Source organism: Harpegnathos saltator, unplaced genomic scaffold (assembly GCF_003227715.2).
Source record: "Harpegnathos saltator strain DR-91 unplaced genomic scaffold, Hsal_v8.6 scaffold397, whole genome shotgun sequence".
Taxonomy (NCBI): domain Eukaryota; kingdom Metazoa; phylum Arthropoda; class Insecta; order Hymenoptera; family Formicidae; genus Harpegnathos; species Harpegnathos saltator.
This window is the reverse complement of record NW_020230202.1, coordinates 25,043-45,168: the sequence shown is the minus strand read 5'-3', so window position 1 is coordinate 45,168 and position 20,126 is coordinate 25,043. Positions and strand designations below refer to the sequence as shown.

Sequence of the window (20,126 nt, the reverse complement as noted above, 5' to 3'; positions counted from 1 at the left end):
TTGCATTATTGATCGCAAGATGCTATCTGCTTCCCCGAAAGTCTGTATGTATGCGTATGAAACGTATTTCCCGATTTACATGATTTAGATGAGATTGCGAGATGTTATTCATATGTCTTTCGTGTTATTTTCTTTTCATCAGACGGGGTCGCCTCGTTGTTGCAGGAAGGTGAAATATAACTATACACTTAATATTGTATTATAAATATTATAAGAATAATAATATCCTTTAATGTGAACGATGTATCTCGCTGATATATATCTCAGCTGTTCGCGTCTCCTAATATTGTTATTTTCTACCATGTCCATTTCTAATTTAGCAGAACACTATAGGCGCGCGCTCTATTTAGCTTTTATATTGGGTGTACAAATTAGTTCGGTCCATTTTCAAAAGATGGCTCCGGCTGTTATGAATGGTTTATAGTGACTGCCGATTTTGGCGGTTTCAGAGAGGTTAGACATCTGTCAATAATATTCAGTTTATATCGCTTTGAGTTTCATACAAAAATCTTGCTTTTTACAGTGTTGAAAATGTCGAATTTTGTGTTAACCAAGCAGCATTTGCGGGAGGTTTTAATTTTCTACTTTAATTGGAAGAAAAGTGCAGCTGAGGCCCATCGAATGCTTGTTGAAGTTTATGGTGACGCTGCTCCAACTGATAAATCATGTAGGGAATGGTTTCGACGTTTCAAGGATGAAGATTTCAGCGTCGAAGACAAGCCTCGCTCTGGACAGCCAAAAAAATTCGAGGACAAAGAATTAGAGGCATTACTCGAAGAAGATCAGAGTCAAACGCAAGAGGAGCTTGCAGAATCATTGGGAGTGACTCAACAAGCCGTTTCCGTACGATTGAGAGACATGGGAATTATTCAAAAACAAGGAAATTGAGTGCCTTATGAACTGAAACCGAGAGACGTTGAAAGGCGTTCTTCATGACAACGCTCGGCCTCATGTCGCAAAAGTCGTAAAAAAATATTTGGAAACGCTCAAATGGGATGTTTTACCACACCCGCCGTATTCTCCGGACATTGCTCCTTCTTATTACTGATTGCTCCGAAGGGTGCAGCACGATTTGGTAGGTCACCTGTTCACTTCTTTCGCAGATATCGGAAATTGGCTCCAAACTTGGATCGCCTCAAAAGACGAGTCATTTTTTCGAAATGAAATTCGAAAATTGCCTGAGAAATGGGAGAAAGTAGTAGCCAGCGATGGAAAATACTTTAATTGATCTGTTCATTCATTTTGTTTTGAAATAAATACATCTTTTAACACAAAAAAACGGACCGAACTAATTTGTACTCCCAGTACTATATTAAAAAGAACATAACATTTGCACAATAAAAGAATAACTGAGGTTCGAATAAATAAATTTTAATCAGTTCAGTACTCAAAAAGCTGCAAAATCTCGTGAAGCTTAACCACGAATAATCACGAACTGTCAAAATGCACGATAGTGAATGTGTGAAATAAGGCGCGACGCGACAAACAATCAGCATCGGGGAAAAGAGGCTCAACATTTCGATATAAATTCAATTCATTTGATCACGTGCCTTTTTTAGAAAGGGGTATGCAAAAATTTTCATCGTTTACATATAGATGACATCGTAAATTATTTACATGAAAGTTACGACATATTTTTGTTAGATTATGTGTACTACTGTGATCAAAAAGTATCCGAACTTTATTTTTTTTAAATCGCGGGTAAACTGATAACGGTAAATCAAATCCGTTTGCTTTCTTAAGTTGGTACACATATCCTTCACATTTGGTGAAAAAATCATGGCGTTCTTTCAAGCCGTTTGAAAGTGGCAGTTGTTTATGTCAGTGAAGATTGTTGTGCACGGCGATGTTTACGATGTCGAAAAATATGGAGCAAAGAATTTGTTTGAAATTTTGTGTTGCGAACGAAATTTCGTTCACAAGCGCATTCAAAATGTTGCAAAAAACTTATGTCGATGATTCTTTATTGTAAACATGTACGTTTGAGTAGTTTAAGAAGTTTCAAGAAGGACGATTCGTTGAAGACGACCCACGCTCTGGAAGATCATCAACATCAACGGATGACGCTCACATTGAGAAAGTGAAAGAATTGGTGCTCCAAAATCGTCAATTGACTGTGCGAGAGATAGCAGATGAAGTTGGAATATCATTTGGATTGTGCCAGCACATTTTGTCCAATGTACTGGTGAAACGAGTCGCATCGTGTTTGATTCCGAAAAACCTGAATTTTCTCCAAAATTTTCTCCAAAATCTCAACGAATGTTCTCCAAGTACCATATTCACCAAACATGGCCTGCGACTTTTTCCTGTTCCTCCTACTGAAAAAACCATTTCGCGGACAGCGTTTCGAATCGATTGAGGACATCAAAGAAAAATCGCTGTGTGAATTGAAGGCCATACCGTCTGCCGCGTATGAGCGATGTTTCCAGGACTGGATCAAACGCTGGCATATGTGCATTGCAAGCAATGGGGACTACTTTGAAGGAAACTATAAGAATTTTGATGATTGAATTGTAATTTTGATTTTTAAAAATGGAGTTCGGATATTTTTTGATTACAGTAGTATTAATCAACCTGCGTAGAAACTGATGCATAATAAGTTATATTCATTCATACAAAAATTTTGATTTGTATGAAGATGGAAGTCGATAAGACGCATATTTGTCATTGTATGCTTTTTTGGTAAAAATGCCAAATGGGGACCCCGCTCCTATGACTTTGACCTTGACATATGTTGTCAAGGACACCTTCCTGAGTAATGTGCAAAAGGTTTTAGCCGTCGCTCGTTGTTCGTTAAAAAGTTATTGCTAAAAATTTTCATAAACGCGCAAGTTGGAAGTGTGTTTAGCACGGCGCGCTACATGCGCCCCATCCCCACTCCCCGATATTTACCCAAAAGTGATTGAAAACAAACGATGGGAAGAAGATGAAGAGAGGCAGGTGAAATGAGGGTGGGGCGGGGATGTGGTGGGGAGTGGAGGTGGAGCGCACGTAGCGCGCCGTGCTAAACGCACTTGCAACTTATGTATATACCAAATTTTTTTTGTTAATAACTTTTTAATAAACAATGAGCGACGGCTGCAACTTTTTGCATAACACTCAGGAACATGTCCTTAACAACATATATCAAGGTCATGAACTTTTGAGGGGGTTGATCTAATGTGCATATTTATCACAACTTTTTCCCATAGAGATAAAGTAGTAAGTTGCAAGTGCGTTTAGCACGGAGGGGAAGAGGTAGGGGACGGACGGGAGAAGAACAGGGGAGGGGCAGGGTGGGGCTGAAGTAGGCGGCGCGCGTAGCGCGCCATGCTAAACGCACTTGCAACTTACGCATAAACCAAACTTTTTTTGCTAATAACTTTTTAACAAACAACGAGCGACGAGTAAAATCTTTTGCACGTTTCTCAGGAAGGTAGCCTTGATAACATATGTCAAGGTCAAGGTCATATGAGCGGGGTCCCCTATTCGGCATTTTTACCGCTTTTTTTATTTCATCAACGCAAAACAGTCGCCGAAGAAACTAGAACCATTTGCAAAACTTATGGTGAGGGAACGATAGTTGAAAGTTCATGTCATGAGTGGTTTCGGTGCTTTAAAAGTAGCAACTTTTATTTGAAAGACAAGGAGTGTGGCGAACGACCGCAAGAGATGAGTTCGAATAACTTGGAAATGTTATTGCAAGAAGATTCGATTCAATCGAGAGCTTGCGAAAAAGTTACATTAATTAGAGCATTGTATTTTAATTTGACCCATACATGAGATGAGGAAAATTCTGAAGAAAGAGAAATGGATTCCCCATGAATTATCCGAGAACTTATTGCTAGCCATTTAGCTAGCCTTTCGCTGCTTAATAGATACAAACACAAGTCTTTTTTATATCGAATTATGATCGGGAACGAAAAATAGATTTATTATGAAAATCCTAATCTTAAAAGATCATGGGTAAATCCCGGAGAACCTTCCACGTCACAGCCAAAACAAAATATACATGGTCATAAGGGCTTCCTGTCCATCTGGTGGGATATACAGGGTGTCCAATTTTAAAGTTTACAGTGCTATATTTCGCAAATCGATGATTTTATTGCAAAATGTTTCAAACAAAAGTTGTAGGGTTCAGAGGGATACATTTGACGGTGACCTTGGCTTGATTTTGGATTGTCGTTTGAAGGTCACGTAAAGGTCAACTTTAAAATCCTAAATAGAACCCCCATTTTTATTACACATTATTATAGCCCTTATCGAGACGTTTTCTAAACACTACCTACTTTTGTCTTTTGCGTAAGCCATTCCCAAGATATGAAGCTTCAAAGTTGACACATCGCCGGCATTCGCATTACCCGATGTACACCGCGGGGAAGTTGCTCGGTCGGATTTGTACATCATAGTGGCCCTAAAAAGGGTCGATTTTATGTGTGTGTGTGTGTGGGGGAGGGGGAACTCATTCATCATAGATGTTCGAAAACGCCGTCATCGACAGCTCAACACACTCGAACTCGCTTTTCGAAACTTTCGACGAGTTTCAGAAGAACGTTTGCTGGAACCGCTCGGCACGCATTTCTGATGCGATCCATCATATTCTGCCGCATTGTTGGCGATTGACGGAACACTGCGTCTTTAAAAAATCTCTACAAATAAAAATCCGGAGGAGTAAGGTGATCGGGTGATCTTGATGGCCACTAAACTGGACCATCCCGACCTATCCATCGATGAGGGAAAGTGGCATCGAAGTGATTCCCGAAGGAAAGTAAACTATAATATACAAATCCGACCGAGCAACCTCCTTGCGGTGTACGTCGGTAATGCGAATGCCGGCGATGTCAACTTTGAAGCTTCATATCATGAGAATGACTTACGCAAAAGACAAAAGTAGGTAGTGTTTTAAAAACGTCTCGACAAGGGCTATAAGAATATGTAATAAAAAATGGGAGATTCCACTTAGGATTTTAAACTTGACCTTTATATGACCTTCAAACGATAATCCGGGGTCAAGCCAAGGTCACCGTCAGATGTCCCCCTCTGAACCTTACAACTTTTGTTTGAAACATTTTTCAATAAAATCATCGGTTTACAAAATATAGCATTGTAAACTTTAAAATTGGACACTCTGTACAAAAAATACTGTATTATGAGTTGTTAAAGCCATCTCAGACTATCATCGCGGAATTATACAGTCGACAATTTAGGCAGGTGAATGAGCAATTGATCGAGAAACGGCCATATTTTACGACAAAACAAAACAAAATGATCCTTCTGCGTCACAATGCTAGGCCTCACATCGCATTGATGACCCGGGAAACTTTAATGGAATTGCAACGGGATGTTCTACCATACCCGGTATATTCTACAAATATTGCCCCATCGGATTTTCATTTATTTCGTTCTATGCAACACACTCTTTCTGGTATACGATTTCGCATTGTTGAAGAAGTGCAACACCCAAAAGAAAGTACTCTATTTGTAAAGTGATTTTCCCTATAGTATTATATTCTAGGCGAAGTCTCTGACAACAAGAAGATTCCTCTTTCGATAAAGTGATTAAAGTAAACCGTTCATCTAAAATTTATTAGATATTATTTTAACTATTTTCCTCTTATTTGAAAAGAATTTCCTTTTGTATCAATTAATTTTCCTCTTACATCAAAAGGATTATATCTTGTCGGCGTTTTTCCTCTTCCATCTATTCACACAGAGACTCTTTGTGCATATGATGCTCGTCACCGTTGTCTTTTGTTTTATGGACAGTGTCGAGAAACATAGAGTAAAGGAGAAAATAAGAGAAATCGTTATTCAGTGTATGTTGTTTCGTCATGAACGAAGCGCAAGAATTTTTAGAGAAAATCGACTTAAAAACATACTAGCCTATATTTCAGCATAAATACATACATATATACATTTATCGTATCGCATTGCACAATACATTAAATGCCATTTAGGATACTTAAAATTACAAATTTATGTTTTTTCCTATTTTTTTAGCAGAAAGTCAAAAAGGATTTAACTAGAATTTTTTCTGGACAGTTTCATACAATAATTTTCTTTCCTTTTTCTATAAAGGAACGTATAACTAGTAAGAATAAAGTGCAATAAGAATAAATAATAATCCTCTTAAAAAAAGATTAAGTAATCTATATATAAGAGGAAATTTATATTAAAATCAATAAGATTTGCACCATACATATAACATATAATTCCTCTAACTTTAAGAATAATATATTTATAATATTTTCCCATATTTTTAATTTTAGAGGAATCCTCTTGAAGCTATATATAAGAGTAAAATCTTTTAAAATTTAGATGATTCCGCTTGTTTTGAAATTACTTTATTTTGGGTGTAACAATTCATTGATAACTTCATTCATTCTAAGAGTAAAGACTTCTTTTATCGTGGTCCATCTTTTGCCTGAAAGATGGCAAAAGTAGTAGATAATGCTGGAAAATATTTTGATTAAAAATATTATGTCATTTATAATAATATTACCTCAAAAACGATGGAAACGAATGGAAACTCTTAATACGAAATTATTATCTTCAATGTTTTCAAACTTTCAAGTACTCTCTCCGCGCTACTTGCTCTTTGCGATGCAACTACGTTATTAAAATTTGCGCCTTTGGTGCAAATTTTCTGCGGTGACGTCGCGCAATAGCATGTAATAACGTTACATCCAAAAATTATAATACGTTTCGCAGATTCACAGAACATGAAAACGCGGAAAAGTCGCGTTAGCAACTCTATGCGCGCCCGCCTGATTAAAGCGAGAAAATGTACCATACATTCGCAATGGCCGTGACCGCTACATTTCTCTCCTTCGTCCAACCGTCGATTCGCTATTACCTCGGCGATTTGTAATATCCTGCGCGACAGGACGTTGAACTGATCGACTTGCTCCTTTTTCGCAGGATGATGAGCCACCGGAAATCACGTATTGCGTGGTGGAGCACACGGGCACGCTCACGCTACAAGCGATGACGCCGACTCTGCCGATGCCGGCCGAGGATGAGCTGAACAAAATGTTTCTCGAGCTCGTCGACGAGCTCGACCTGACCCAGGCGAATCGGCAGGCGGTTTTGGCACTTCCGGCCAACAAGAAGTGGCAGATTTACTGCTCCCGGAAAGGTAATGGAACTCTTGACAACGGTGGGCTGCGGACCACTGACCTCAGCGGCGATCCCGAGGACTACATCAACAGGTTGAAAACTATAGCGAGTGTGAGTACAAACTAGCGACTATTACGCTAGTACGTAATTGTCAAATACTTGTCGGATATGCACACAAACGCACGATTTGTTTCGTTGCCTTCGCGCTGTATTTAACCTTAGTCTCTCGAGTGAATTCTAGTCCGACGAGTTTTTCTAAATATGCACGCACGTTGAAAGCGAGAAACGGCCCGTACAGAATGGAAGCAATTGCAAATTTTTCATAAAAGAGCAAATCCGAGACGTGTACGTCCTTGATGTCGATGGACGTTTGCAATGAATGTTCACTTACTGGGGGAACTTTATTATTTCTTTCCTCTATTTTTGCATTCCACTAATTATGGTCATGAGCATTTCCTCTCGCTCTTTCTTATCGAGAATCGGATCGAGAAGAGCGTAAGAGGAATCAGGCTACAGAGCTCTGTAGCTTCCGTAAGCTCCATGGACAATTCGCGATCCTTACGGAGAGTTGTCCGTGTTCCCGCATTGCTCCCGTTGCTCGTAAAAGTCGCGGTAATAAGGCAGCTTAGTTAACGACTCTGCCGGAAGACTACGAACATCGATTGAGGGTGGGAATTTCTATCTCTTCTATCGGATTATTTCCTTTCTTGCTTAATCTCTCTCTCTCTCTCTCTCTCTCTCTCTCTCTCTCTCTCTCTCTCTCTCTCTCACTCTCTCTCTCTCTCTCTCTCTCTCTCTCTCCCTCTCTCTCTCTCCCTCTCTCTCTCTCTTTCAAGTATTTCTCATTAGCATGCCGCTAATTGTGTTGCAGAGTCCTTTCCCGGAGGAAGGCGAGGAAGTGTCGAATCAAATGCGCCAAGTCGAAGCCCTGAAGACTGCCCTGAGGACACAGCCGCACAGCTTCGTTCTCAGATTCATCGAGTTGGATGGCCTGAACGCTCTGCTGCAAGTGCTGGGCACGATGGATGCCGAGGCGGCCAACAGCAACCTCCACACCAGCGTCATCGGTTGCCTGAAAGCCTTAATGAACAATTCGGTGAGTCTCGCGACACTGTCTCACGTCGCAGCGCGACCACCTTGATTCTCCTTTCTTTTCCCTCTCCTTTTTCTCCTTTTCTTCGTTTTAATTAAAGATTCTCCAGCGCCAATCAATTCTCAGAGAATCCATCAAAGTCTCGTTCTTCTGTTTCAGAACGGGAGAGCACACGTGTTGGCGCATCCCACAGCGATCAACACGATATCGCAGTCGCTGGCGACTGAGAACATAAAGACAAAGATCTCCGTGCTGGAGATCCTCGGCGCTGTCTGCCTGGTGCCAGGCGGTCATCGCAAGGTCCTCGAGGCCATGTTGCACTTCCAGCAGTATCATTCCGAGAGAACGCGCTTCCAGTGTATTATCAACGACCTCGACAAGAACTTCGGCATCTACAAGGACAATCTGTCCCTGAAGACGGCGATCATGTCGTTCATCAACGCAGTACTCAACTATGGGCCCGGTCAGGTGACGCTCGAGTTCCGGCTGCATCTGCGATACGAGCTGCTGATGCTCGGCATACAGCCGATTATCGAAAAGCTGAGGAAGTACGAGAACGAGACGCTCGATAGGCATCTCGACTTCTTTGAGATGGTACGTAACGAGGACGAGAAGGAGCTCGCCAGGAAATTCGAGAAAGAACACGTGGATACCAAAAGCGCGACCGCCATGTTTGATCTTCTGCGACGAAAACTCAGTCACACCGCCGCCTATCCTCACCTTCTCAGTCTACTCGAGCATTGTCTCCTGTTGCCACGTGAGTCCTTGAATCTCAAATGGAGAAAGTCCCTTACATCGCAACCCGATCACTATGACGCAATTTATCGTCGATATTGTTGTTCTTCTTCCAGTGGACTATGGCTCACACCCTCAACATTGGCTGCTGTTCGACCGGATCGTGCAGCAGATTGTGCTGCAGTCCGAAAGCAATGAGACGGGGTCTGTAAGAAACCCTGATATGGCACCGATCGAGATCAACGTGAAGGAGATTGTCCACTTGCTTGCAAAGGAGGAGGAACTTGTGGCGGCGAGGAAGAAGGCCGAAGAGTTAGAGCGCGAAAACTCGGACATGTCCACGAGGTTGGCGAAGAAGGAGCAGGAGTTAGATCTGAGGACTCAGGAAAAAGTACGATCGGAAATCTATAGATTCGTTCTTCGAGAATCACACAGCCGATCTTACGTCTCGTATTCTTCTTTGAAAACTTCACCTTCAGTGAAGTTCCTTTCGATTTTTGGACAAAGTTGCGGATAATTCCTGATTTTGTCCATTCAAACCTTACGACACGAAAGAGAGCGTTGTACAATATTTGCAGGAAGACATGGAGGCAAGCCTGGCTAGGATCAAGGAGCGCCTCGAGAAGGAGATGTCGATGCACATAGAGACGAAGCAGAGAATCTCCGAGTTGCAAGATAACCTGGAGACATTGTCGCGACAGATTAACAATGAGAAGTCCGAGAGGAAGCGTCTGGAACAGCTAGTGGCATCGGGGAGTCTGCCGGACGACGCAAAGGCCACTTTAAAAATCGTGGAAGACGAGGTGCTCGAGAAGGTTGAGACCAAGCCCACTCCGCCTCCGCCGCCGCCACCTCCATTAGCACCTCCGCCACCTCCTTGTATGATGCCGGCGGCACCTCCGCCAATGAAGGTTACTGTTACACTTTTTATTACATTACCATTTTGTGACTATTAATGATAATGATAATTCATCGTCTCCCACATACACTATCTATTTGCGCATTATTATCAAGTATATAATTTACTTATATATTTGTTATTTAATATGTAAGTTTCAGTAATTTGTCATACACAATTTTGTTAACAAGATGTGATAATTGACAGGTGTGTGTTTATATTACTTATACAATTCACATGTAAGTTATATTAGGAGTGTGATTTAGTTTTGAGAGTTTTGCAAGAGATGGTACTAATGTCAGTTTTGTTAAGACGCAATAAAAATCATGTTAATACCATTTTAAAAATGGAGCTTCCTAAAGAGCATTTTCGAAATACGTTGCTTTTGTTTTTTAATCGGAAGAAAACGGCGGCTGAAGGTCATAGAATTCTGATAGAAACTTATGGTGATGTTGCAATTAAGACAAGTGAATATTGTTTCAGACGATTCAAAAGTGGTGATTTTAATATTAACGATAAAGATCGTTCGGGATAACCAAGCAGCTTAAAAATGCAGATTTGCAAGCGTTATTAGATGAAAATCCAACACGATTCACTTCAGAACTTACCAGAGCATTAAATCTTGATCGTACAACAGTTATTAAACGTTTACATGATATAGAAAAGATTCGCAAAGAAAGAAAATAGGTTCCATATCAATTATCGGAAAATGTCATTGCGTATCGGTTAAACATTTGCATTTCATTGATTGCCAGATAATAATGAAGAAGTTATTTGTATCGAATTGTTACTGGGAATGAAAAATGGATCTATTTCGACAATCTTAAACAAGAAAAACCATGAGTTAATCCAGACCAAGCAATATCCACTTTGAGGCGCAATACTCACGATACAAAGGTATTGCTGTGTACTTGGTGGGGTCAAGAAAGTGTACTATGAAAGTAGTATGTGGGAAGGTATGGCCCGTCAAAACATTCCCCCTCCACTCGATCTCCCGGCGCCAATAAACCACGCCCACCGGCGCCGGTTGGTCGAGTAGAGGGGGAATGTTTTGCCGGGCCATACCTCCCCACAGGCAAAAATTGATCGACTTTTGACATAAGCAAATTATGGCCGGAACTAGTAAAATGGCGGACATTATTAGGGATTTGGCGATTATTCTGGCTCTTTTGACCGGTTTACTTAATTTACAATATTGCATTTGCGGAAAAACTCTGTAAGGTGCTGCATGGATTCGAACCTGGGGACCTCCTGGAGCTTTTGACTCACGCGCGTCTTACCACTACACTACTGCTATACCCTGATGGAAACTAGTTCTATTGCCTACATACGGAAAGTATCGTCGTCACAAGTTTTGGAAAAACTCTGTGGGGTCCCCCTTGCTCGGATTCGAACCGGGGTCCTCTGGGCTCTTGAGGTTAAGAACCGTCTTACCATTGTGCTACTGCTGCTCTCTGGTAGAAACTGGCTTCACAACATACTCGTATAACAGGGTGAGGTGTATGTGTGTGTGTGCGTGTGGTTATCCCCAGCATGTGTGTTGTTCTCTGGAAAAATCCTGTAGGTTCTCCTCGGATTCTAACCTGGGTCCATTAGCACTTGAGTCAAGCGTCTTATACACTACGCTATTGCTATACTCTGATGGAAACTAGCTATATTGTATACATACGTAGAATATTGACGTCACACGTGGAAAATTTCGAAAATTCTAGGCTCTACGGACTCGAGTCTCTGAGGTCCCTGCTCTTGAGTCGCGCGAGTGCGTGTGAACATGTTCGAGCAGATAAGGATAATTTCGAAGTAAAAACTACTCAGCGATTGTTAGAAGACGATACCTCCGGTCTATGTCTACCCGAACCGAATATTTTTACCTGTGTATGTCCCTTCGCTTTCGAACTCGAAAAGTTTACAACGGGTCTTGTTACCGCGAATTGGAGATCACAGGGAAGAGAGAAGAGGTGGAGAGTAAGGAATATACAAAATTTTTATAGAATAAATTCATATTTTATTTTTGAGGTTACATTTGTAGCTTTGCAAGCATTCGTAGCACTCTACATTCGTTACAATTTCGCGTATAATTTCATTTAAATGAATCGAGGTTAATTCATAGAATACAATATTAAAGTACGAGTCTAAAAATGGTAAATTGTTTTCGGTTTTCGGTTATTCGGCGTCGTACGTTTTCTTCGATTTCTCGATATTTACCAGTGAGCGTTTGTTTCATGAAATCTTCGTTTACGTCTTTCTTCAGCAGATTAAACTCTATCTCGGATATTAAAATACACTTACAATTATTTACAAGAGCTGTAACCGATTGTAAGTGCTCATATCTAACGTCGATACATTTCACGATAGTTTCCAGACCATCAAAAGAAGTCTTCTGCATTACAATATTTTCCGTGTATAATTTACGTATCTTCAACGATGGCTGCTTCAAATGTCTGGAGTCCTTTGATGTCTTCTTCACAGATCCGCTTTCGTTCTCCATTTTCCCTCGTTAGCTCACCATTATAGCCCGTGCACCGTACGCAGAGGTAAAGCTGATGGTGATGTTAATGATGATAGGGGTTGGCATATTCTTATTTTCCCCGCACAAGTAAGAATTTGCAGAGGGTATAATATCTTCAAATTTCTCCTACGTATTTAAATCAAGGAGAATTCCTGAAGCCGTATTTCCCATTATCTTGATCGCCGGCTCGAATGTTCCCACGTCGTACATGGTGCGCAACCCAACTTGCGCCCTCTTAGTGTCCGAATTGTTAAGAGCGTAAGTCATGCATAGAAGCACGTTGCGTTCGTTTCTCACTTCTGTAGAGAGGCTGTTCGATGTCTTCTTAAGATCAGCGTTCACGTTAGCAACGGACATTATTCGTGCAAGAACTTGTAACTCACACAAGAACTAGCTATGCAGTGAGTAGAAGCAACGAAGCTTCCGCGGTGGCCCCGCTAGCTCATATCCGTGGAAGCGCCACGTTGAATAAGCTTTTTCACGTGGCGCTCGCAGCCGCGGGAATAGCTTATTTTAGCGCAGCTAGCGATATTAGCTTGTCAGCGCGAAGCTGTGAGCTAATAATCGTTCAATGAGCTCGTACGAGCGAACACTTGTGAAAGAGACAGCTTCTAGCGATACAATTTGCTAAGATTTTATTGTGATTCGAGGGAGCGTATTCAAGGATAGAAATACATATATATTTATAAGTGAATTTATTTCTTTATTTTCGCAAAATAATTATTTTAATATTATATACATACGGTTTGTACAAAAGTTTTTCTGCTAAACTACTGTGTACGCAATATTCAGATAAGTCATTATTGAGAGAAAACAGTCGTATATTTTTACACAGAATACTTAACTCTATATTTATCACATTTATATTGTCCTGTGTTGTCGAATCTACGTTTTAGTAGCACAGGCATGCACGACTTGCTCTCGTCTCGTCGTTACGACGTCGTGAAATGCGGTATGCCGAATCGCTCTAAAACATAGATTCGACAACAACACAGGACTCTCTCTGCCATATGGCTATGTAGCGTCGTAAGAGAATAGTCGGTTGATCCTTCTCCTCCATCGAATCTGAACATTTATTTCTAGAGAATAAGAAAAATGTATAAATGTAAATATAGAGTTAAGTATTCTGTGTAAAAATATACGACGTCGATACTTTCCGCATATAGGCAATATAACTAGTTTCCATCAGGGTATAGCAGTAGCGTAATGGTAAGACGCGCGTGAGTCAAGAGCCCCAGAGGTCCCCAGGTTCGAATCTATGCAGCACCTTACAGAGTTTTTCCGCAAATGCAATATTGTAAATTAAGTAAACCGGTCAAAAGAGCCAGAATAATCGCCAAATCCCTAATAATGTCCGCCATTTTACTAGTTCCGGCCATAATTTGCTTGTGTCAAAAGTCGATCAATTTTTGCCCGTGAGGAAGTATGGCCCGGCAAAACATTCCCCCTCTACTCGACCAGCCGGTGCCGGTGGGCGTGGTTTATTGGCGCCGGGGGATCGAGTGGAGGGGGAATGTTTTGACGGGCCATACCTTCCCACATACTACTATCTGTTGCCGAAATGATGAGAAAAAGTCTTAGAAAACGAAGGAAAATATTTTGATTATATTATTCGTTCATTATCTTGTTTAAGTAAATCAGCTTTTGAGAAAAGGAAACCACACTCAAAATTAAATCACACTCCTAATAATTAATAAAATCCTGCGGGAAATTTTGTTATAACTTCAATAAACATTTTCAACAGCAACGTGCAATAACAACTACAGAACAGCTTATATCATAAGTTGTTTATCGTGAATCGGAATTGTTGATCGGAACAATTCGCAGGTGGAGATAATAAAGAACGTGCCGCAGCCGAGCAATCCCCTAAAGTCATTTAACTGGTCCAAGATACCCGAGCAGAAGCTACAGGGCACGATATGGTCCGAGCTGGACGACACGAAGCTTTACAATATTATGGATCTCGAATCCATCGACAAAATTTTCTGCGCTTATCAGAAGAATGGCGTATCCACGGAGGGTTCGATAGAAGATTTGAGAACGTTAGGAAAGAATAAGAAGACAATGTCAGTGATCGATTCGAGGAGAGCGCAGAATTGCACGATACTGCTGTCGAAGCTAAAGATGACTGATAACGAGATCACCAGGACGATACTGTCGATGGATCAGCAAAACATTTTGCACATTGACATGGTGGAACAATTGCTGAAGTACATACCATCATCGGAGGAAGCCGCTTTGTTGGACATGCATCAGAAGGATTTGCAGAATAGGGCCGATTGCTTCCTGTATCAGATATCGAAGTGAGTGGCATTTTTGTTTACCCTATCGTAATGATAGGGTATCGTTCTGATATTTGTCATTTCAACTAACAACAACCAATCTAAACTAATACAATCTTTTAATCTTAATCTGAATCTCAATCTTAGTTAATGATCTCGAGTACTCACAAATCATTCCAATCACTTCTATCGATGAGCAGTCTAACAAAAAGAAAATACGAATCTCCAGGGTGCCTCATTATGAGCAGAGGTTGCGATCGCTGCACTACAAGAAGAAATTTGCAGCCAGTATCGCCGAATTGACTCCGAGGATGCGAGCGGTTCTAGAAGCGAGCCGGCAGGTAGCCAGATCCCGAAGACTCAGGAAACTGCTGGAGTTGGTGTTGGCGTTGGGAAATTATGTGAATCGCGGAAACGCACGGGGTAACGCGTGTGGCTTCCGGTTAGCTTCCTTGAATCGTCTAGTCGACACGAAATCCTCTTGCTCCAAGGGCACGACGTTGCTGCACTATCTCGTGCAGATCCTCGAGGCCAGATTCAGAGAGGTCCTGGAGATCGAGGAAGATATGCCGCATGTTAGGACCGCCGCCAGAGTCAGTATGGTCGATCTGCAGAAGGAAGTGGCTAACTTAAAGAACGGATTGCAAGATGTTCAGAGGGAAATAGGTAATGATGGATAATGCTTGAGTTCGGAAAATTATAGATAATTAAAGATAATTAGACACGGCTTGGAGACATAATATAAGGAAACGAGCTCAAATTTTGATCAACTAGAGATGTTTACGTCTTTTCACGTCTCTAAGTTTGCGAAATTGATGATGGTTACCAAAGATGTTTGTTCTTTTTCGAGCCTGAAAATTGAAATTCGCAATGACGAAAGTGATATTTGAGAATGGACGAAAGGAAGAAACTGGGGAAATTTTATTATACTGTTCGTACAGCTTGCGTTTAATTTGGAATTCTTTGTTTCTTACAGAATTCCATCGAGGTCAAGCTCAAGTACTTCAGGGTGATATGTTCTTACCGGCAATGAGGGACTTCCAGGCGCAAGCCACGTGTAGACTAGCCGAGGCGGAGGACTTGTTCCAAGACATGAAGACCAGGGTTAGAATATATTTTTTTTCATTATTACTAAAGATTACCAGCAAAAAATTTAATCATAATGATCATTTTCTTTCTGAAATAGTTTGATCGAGCGGTTAGGCTATTTGGTGAAGATTCGGCCGGCGTCCAGCCAGACGAATTCTTCGGTATTTTTGAAAATTTTTTGCAAGCTTTGGCCGAAGCAAGACAAGATGTGGAGAACATGAGGAAGAAGGTCGAAGAGGAAGAACGTAGAGCGAAACAAGAGCAAGAGGTAGATTCAACCGATAAATACTCGTACATCGCGTTAATAATACACAGTATTTTCTAATCTTTCTCGTTTCATTTATTTTTATTTTGTTCTACAAACTTTTCTGTTGTTTTCCAATTTTCAATTGTTATCAAGTGTTCAAGTATTATCTTATATTTTTAAAATCTTCATTATTAAATTCTTCATAATTATTCACGTTTGATAAATAATGTACAGGATGTAACATCAACGTACAGATCAATATGACGGGTTGCCTGTCCCCATATGGACGATAATAATATAGAGGTTGCCGAAAAAGTTAATCTTGTCGATAATGATATTTGCAATGCTTTCAGATATGAGTAGTGCAACTAATTTTGCACCAGAATCGTTTATGGCAGAAGTCAAGTCACTCATTAAAAATTCCTCATTAGAGTGTAGAATGCTCGTGTTCTGAACTCTTCTTATCGGAAAGAAATGGCTTATAAAACTTCTGATTTCTTAAATTGCAAATACTCTGACAAATAAATAATATTTTTGATAAAAAAGACATCAAAATACAAGATTATGTACCGAAATTATGTCGCTTAATAGTTATCATTGATTAAGCTGCGAACAATAATTTATGCTGTGTTTCTGGTCGATTTATATTTTTGCAGAAGCGATCTATGCGAAACAAGAAAATATATGGTGCATTATTTACCCCTATTACTCTTATTTAATCTGCTTAAATTTGTAATGTTTATTTCCCAGTTTCACTTTAAAAAATTTTTTTTTCAATTCAATGAGGCTCGGTCATTATCATAAACGATTACAATGCAAAATGAGTTACACTCATCATAATTGAGAGCACTGCAAATATCATTATTGACAAGATCAACGAGTGACTTTTTCGATAACATTCTGCATTATTGTCCGAATGAAGGTAGATAATCCGTTATCCTGATCTATATGTTGATGTTACATTCTGTACATTCCACTAAACGTTGACAATGTTCAAATGTTTTGTCGGTATTAAATGTCGAAGATATTATATTAGTTTGCAAAGTTTACGAAAGGTTCTTGCACAATAGAAATGACTTGCTGTTGCAGCTACGAAAGAGAACGATGGAGAGGAAAAACTCGCGAGAGGGTATATTGAACAGCATCTCACTGAGTAAGAAGAACGAAGCTAATGGCAATGGGCAGAGCGATAACAAGGGCGAATTCGACGACCTGATATCCGCGTTGCGCACCGGCGATGTGTTTGGCGAAGACATCGCCAAGTTCAAGAGATCGAAGCGGCGACCGGTCACACCTAGCGGGCAAGAGTCGCGCAGGCACAGCACTCATCGTGAAGATTCTCGAGAGCGTCATTAAAACCCCTGAGATGAATGTCGATTGATACTGCCAAACGAAGCGGACGGGGAAGTTGTCACTTGGATATTACTTCGAATTGAAAGGAAAAAATAGCAAGTACGATTGCCCTTCTAAGGGTTCAAACGCGATAAGAGAGCTTTCAGCGCGAATTTTCGGCACTGCGACAAGTGCACCTAAATCTGCGTCCCTCCATGTCGTTTGTAGGTGTCTCGTACAAAACAACTCGGCACTATGGGAAGAGACGTTGACTCAAGAACGTGTTTCTGTAAGAAAACATATTTCTACCGACACGCGCGACAATATGATGTGAAAAATCGTATACGATTCGAATAATCGTAAAGATTTGATTGCGTAGTTAGACGAGAGTTCTTCGTTCCTAGAGATTTTTTACAGTTCTCGGACGTAAAAAGCGCAATACACAACATTGTGAACATTGTGAACTTTCGAAGAGGTTTTCCATACGACGAGTTGAGCGTCGCTGTTAAAATTATTCGCCTACAGGAATTTAATATAGCCTTAATGTTGCGTAGTACTTTTCCAAAGGATTTTTATAAACATATTGTTGAGATTCCACATCAAATAAACAGGAAAGAGAGGAATTTTTTGGATTTTTCCGCATGTTTCTACGGACATTTTATATGAGAAAGTACACACGCTTTAACGAGAAAAAGCTCGATCGTGGAATTGGCGTTGCGTTAGCGCTTCTGCGGAGAAGTTTCACAGTAAGCTCCCGACGGATCTATAGGTACAAGAGTTTCTCTTTGTGATTGAGCAATTTACAATACAGTACAATTACAATTCGATACGAGTGACTTAATTTATTTTCCAAACGTTTACATCGGCGATAAAGAGATGACAGCAAAGCGCAGTGTTCATTGCAAAACTTCTAATGTGTTTCGATAAAAATCTGTGACGATCAAGGATGTCCTCACAGCGAAAGGACAACGAGATCGGACGTAGCACATGTATGAAATAAGAGAAAAAAAGAAAATTCTCGCGAATATAATCTCAGAGGTATCTGTCGATCAAAAGGAGGATCAAAACTCGTATTCGTTGTACGGTGAATAAAGGTAGTCAAAAAAAGAGTAGTTGCGCAATGTAATTAATCAACGCATCGTATGCGCGCAATTATCTCGAGGAAGTAATTATTCTTCATCGCGTAACCTTGATGGCAGGCGCATATCAAATTATTGATATTTTTAGGAGGACCGCACGCAATATGTGTGCGAGCCGACGGAGCTGCGAGCTCCGTCGGCTTGCGATTTATTTGTTAAGAGAGGAGGATGTACGAGATTGTACATGAACAGCTAAAGAGAGCGATAACAGTCACGGCGGTATCGGCCGAACTGTGCGCGAGGCGAGTCTTACTTTGTACATATAGCCGCTATTTTTGTCTATTTCGTTGATCGAGATCAAGCTGTGATCGGGAGCACAATTGAACTTTGCTGGACCTCGACGACGTCGACGGTGACGGCGACGGCAACGGCGACGTCTCGCTCCGACGATGAAGCGCGATGATTCGTCGGTGAGAGACGAGACGAGGCGTCTATAAAGTTCCTGTTCGTGGCATCGAAATCAAAGCAGTGCAGACTATAAATTTGCGCAAACTTGTAACTTGTATAATTGAAGACATATTTATTAATCGTAGTAGTTGCGGGGAGAAACAATTGTGATGGTAGCTTTTTTAATTGCGTTTCACCGGTGAGTGACCATCCAGCCGTTATTGGAAGATTTGCTTAGAATTTTATGGACGTTTGGAATTGTCGTCGAGAATGCGAGAACAGCATCGTTCGCGAGAGAAATAAATTTCTCGGCCGTCATAGCGAGTACACATCCGTCGACACTCATAGACACGCGAAAAAGAAGGGCCTAGACAAGCAGTAACGATTGGTTTACTGCTTCCAGAAAATTACAAGTCTGATTTTGTATCTTAACAAAACCGAAAGAAAGAGAGAGAGGGAGAGAGAGAGAGAGAGAGAGAGAGAGAGAGAGAGAGAGAGAGAGAGAGAGAGAGAGAGATATGACTTGAGTATGATCTGAAACGATTAGAAAAAGCATGTTGCGCCGGCTCCGTGCCGCACCCGAGAAATTAAGGCTAGTTTCCGATGTGTAGAAAAAAATCAAGATATACGGAAAGTGATTAGAGAAATTTGCTGTATAGTAGTCGATGTTTTGTAAGCTTTTGTACTTTTGTAAATATCTAATATATCTATGTGTTCTCGTTCCTGTGGAGCAATGGCCATTCTGCAAGAGAATCAATGTCCAATTAATATATTATAAATAAATATATACATATATATATATATATATACATATATATATATATATTTATGCATCGTCAATATATCACACATGTACTAATACATGAAGAAATATATCAAATAAATGTAAGATCTTAATGACATTTGGTGTCTTTGTTTATGTTATTCATTTGGGAGAATTCACTTTCATTTATATAATTTTGTGCGTAAAAATTACATTTTTTATACTTGTATTTCGTAAATTATGAAATTATCATGCAGGCAAAAAATAGTTAATTAACATTAGGAAAGAATTCTTAAGTGATACATTTATTGTTGGATTACCCTACGATTCTAACGGTTCATGTTTGTGCTGCACTCATAATTGCGTGGTTGAGAAACACGATACCGTGCGCAGACTTACATTATGTTTAACGGCAAGCACGAAGATGATTTTTTTTCTCTGCACGACAGAGAGAGAGGGAGGGAGGGAGAGAGAGAGAGAGAGAGAGAGAGAGAGAGAGAGAGAGAGAGAGAGAGAGAGAGAGAGAGAGAGAGAGAGAGAGAGAGAGAGAGAGA

At 40.5% G+C, this 20,126-nt stretch overlaps 1 protein-coding gene across 7 annotated transcripts in view; it reads left to right on the top strand.

The window, feature by feature from the left end:
- Positions 1–19,711, top strand: part of DAAM (disheveled-associated activator of morphogenesis-like protein) — a 107,543-nt gene extending 87,832 nt beyond the window's left edge. For 6 of the 7 annotated variants that reach the window (XM_025300990.1, XM_025300991.1, XM_025300988.1 and 3 more), the window contains 10 exons: positions 6,901–7,209; positions 7,970–8,194; positions 8,351–8,948; positions 9,043–9,317; positions 9,505–9,837; positions 14,161–14,636; positions 14,845–15,281; positions 15,592–15,719; positions 15,802–15,972; positions 17,041–17,307. In XM_025300990.1, the coding sequence (XP_025156775.1) occupies positions 6,901–7,209; positions 7,970–8,194; positions 8,351–8,948; positions 9,043–9,317; positions 9,505–9,837; positions 14,161–14,636; positions 14,845–15,281; positions 15,592–15,719; positions 15,802–15,972; positions 17,041–17,307 (3,219 nt within the window). Of the gene's footprint in view, positions 1–6,900; positions 7,210–7,969; positions 8,195–8,350; positions 8,949–9,042; positions 9,318–9,504; positions 9,838–14,160; positions 14,637–14,844; positions 15,282–15,591; positions 15,720–15,801; positions 15,973–17,040 lie in introns of all 7 variants that reach the window. The other variant, XM_025300987.1, reaches the window with a different exon arrangement.
- Positions 19,712–20,126: the final 415 nt, after the last annotated feature.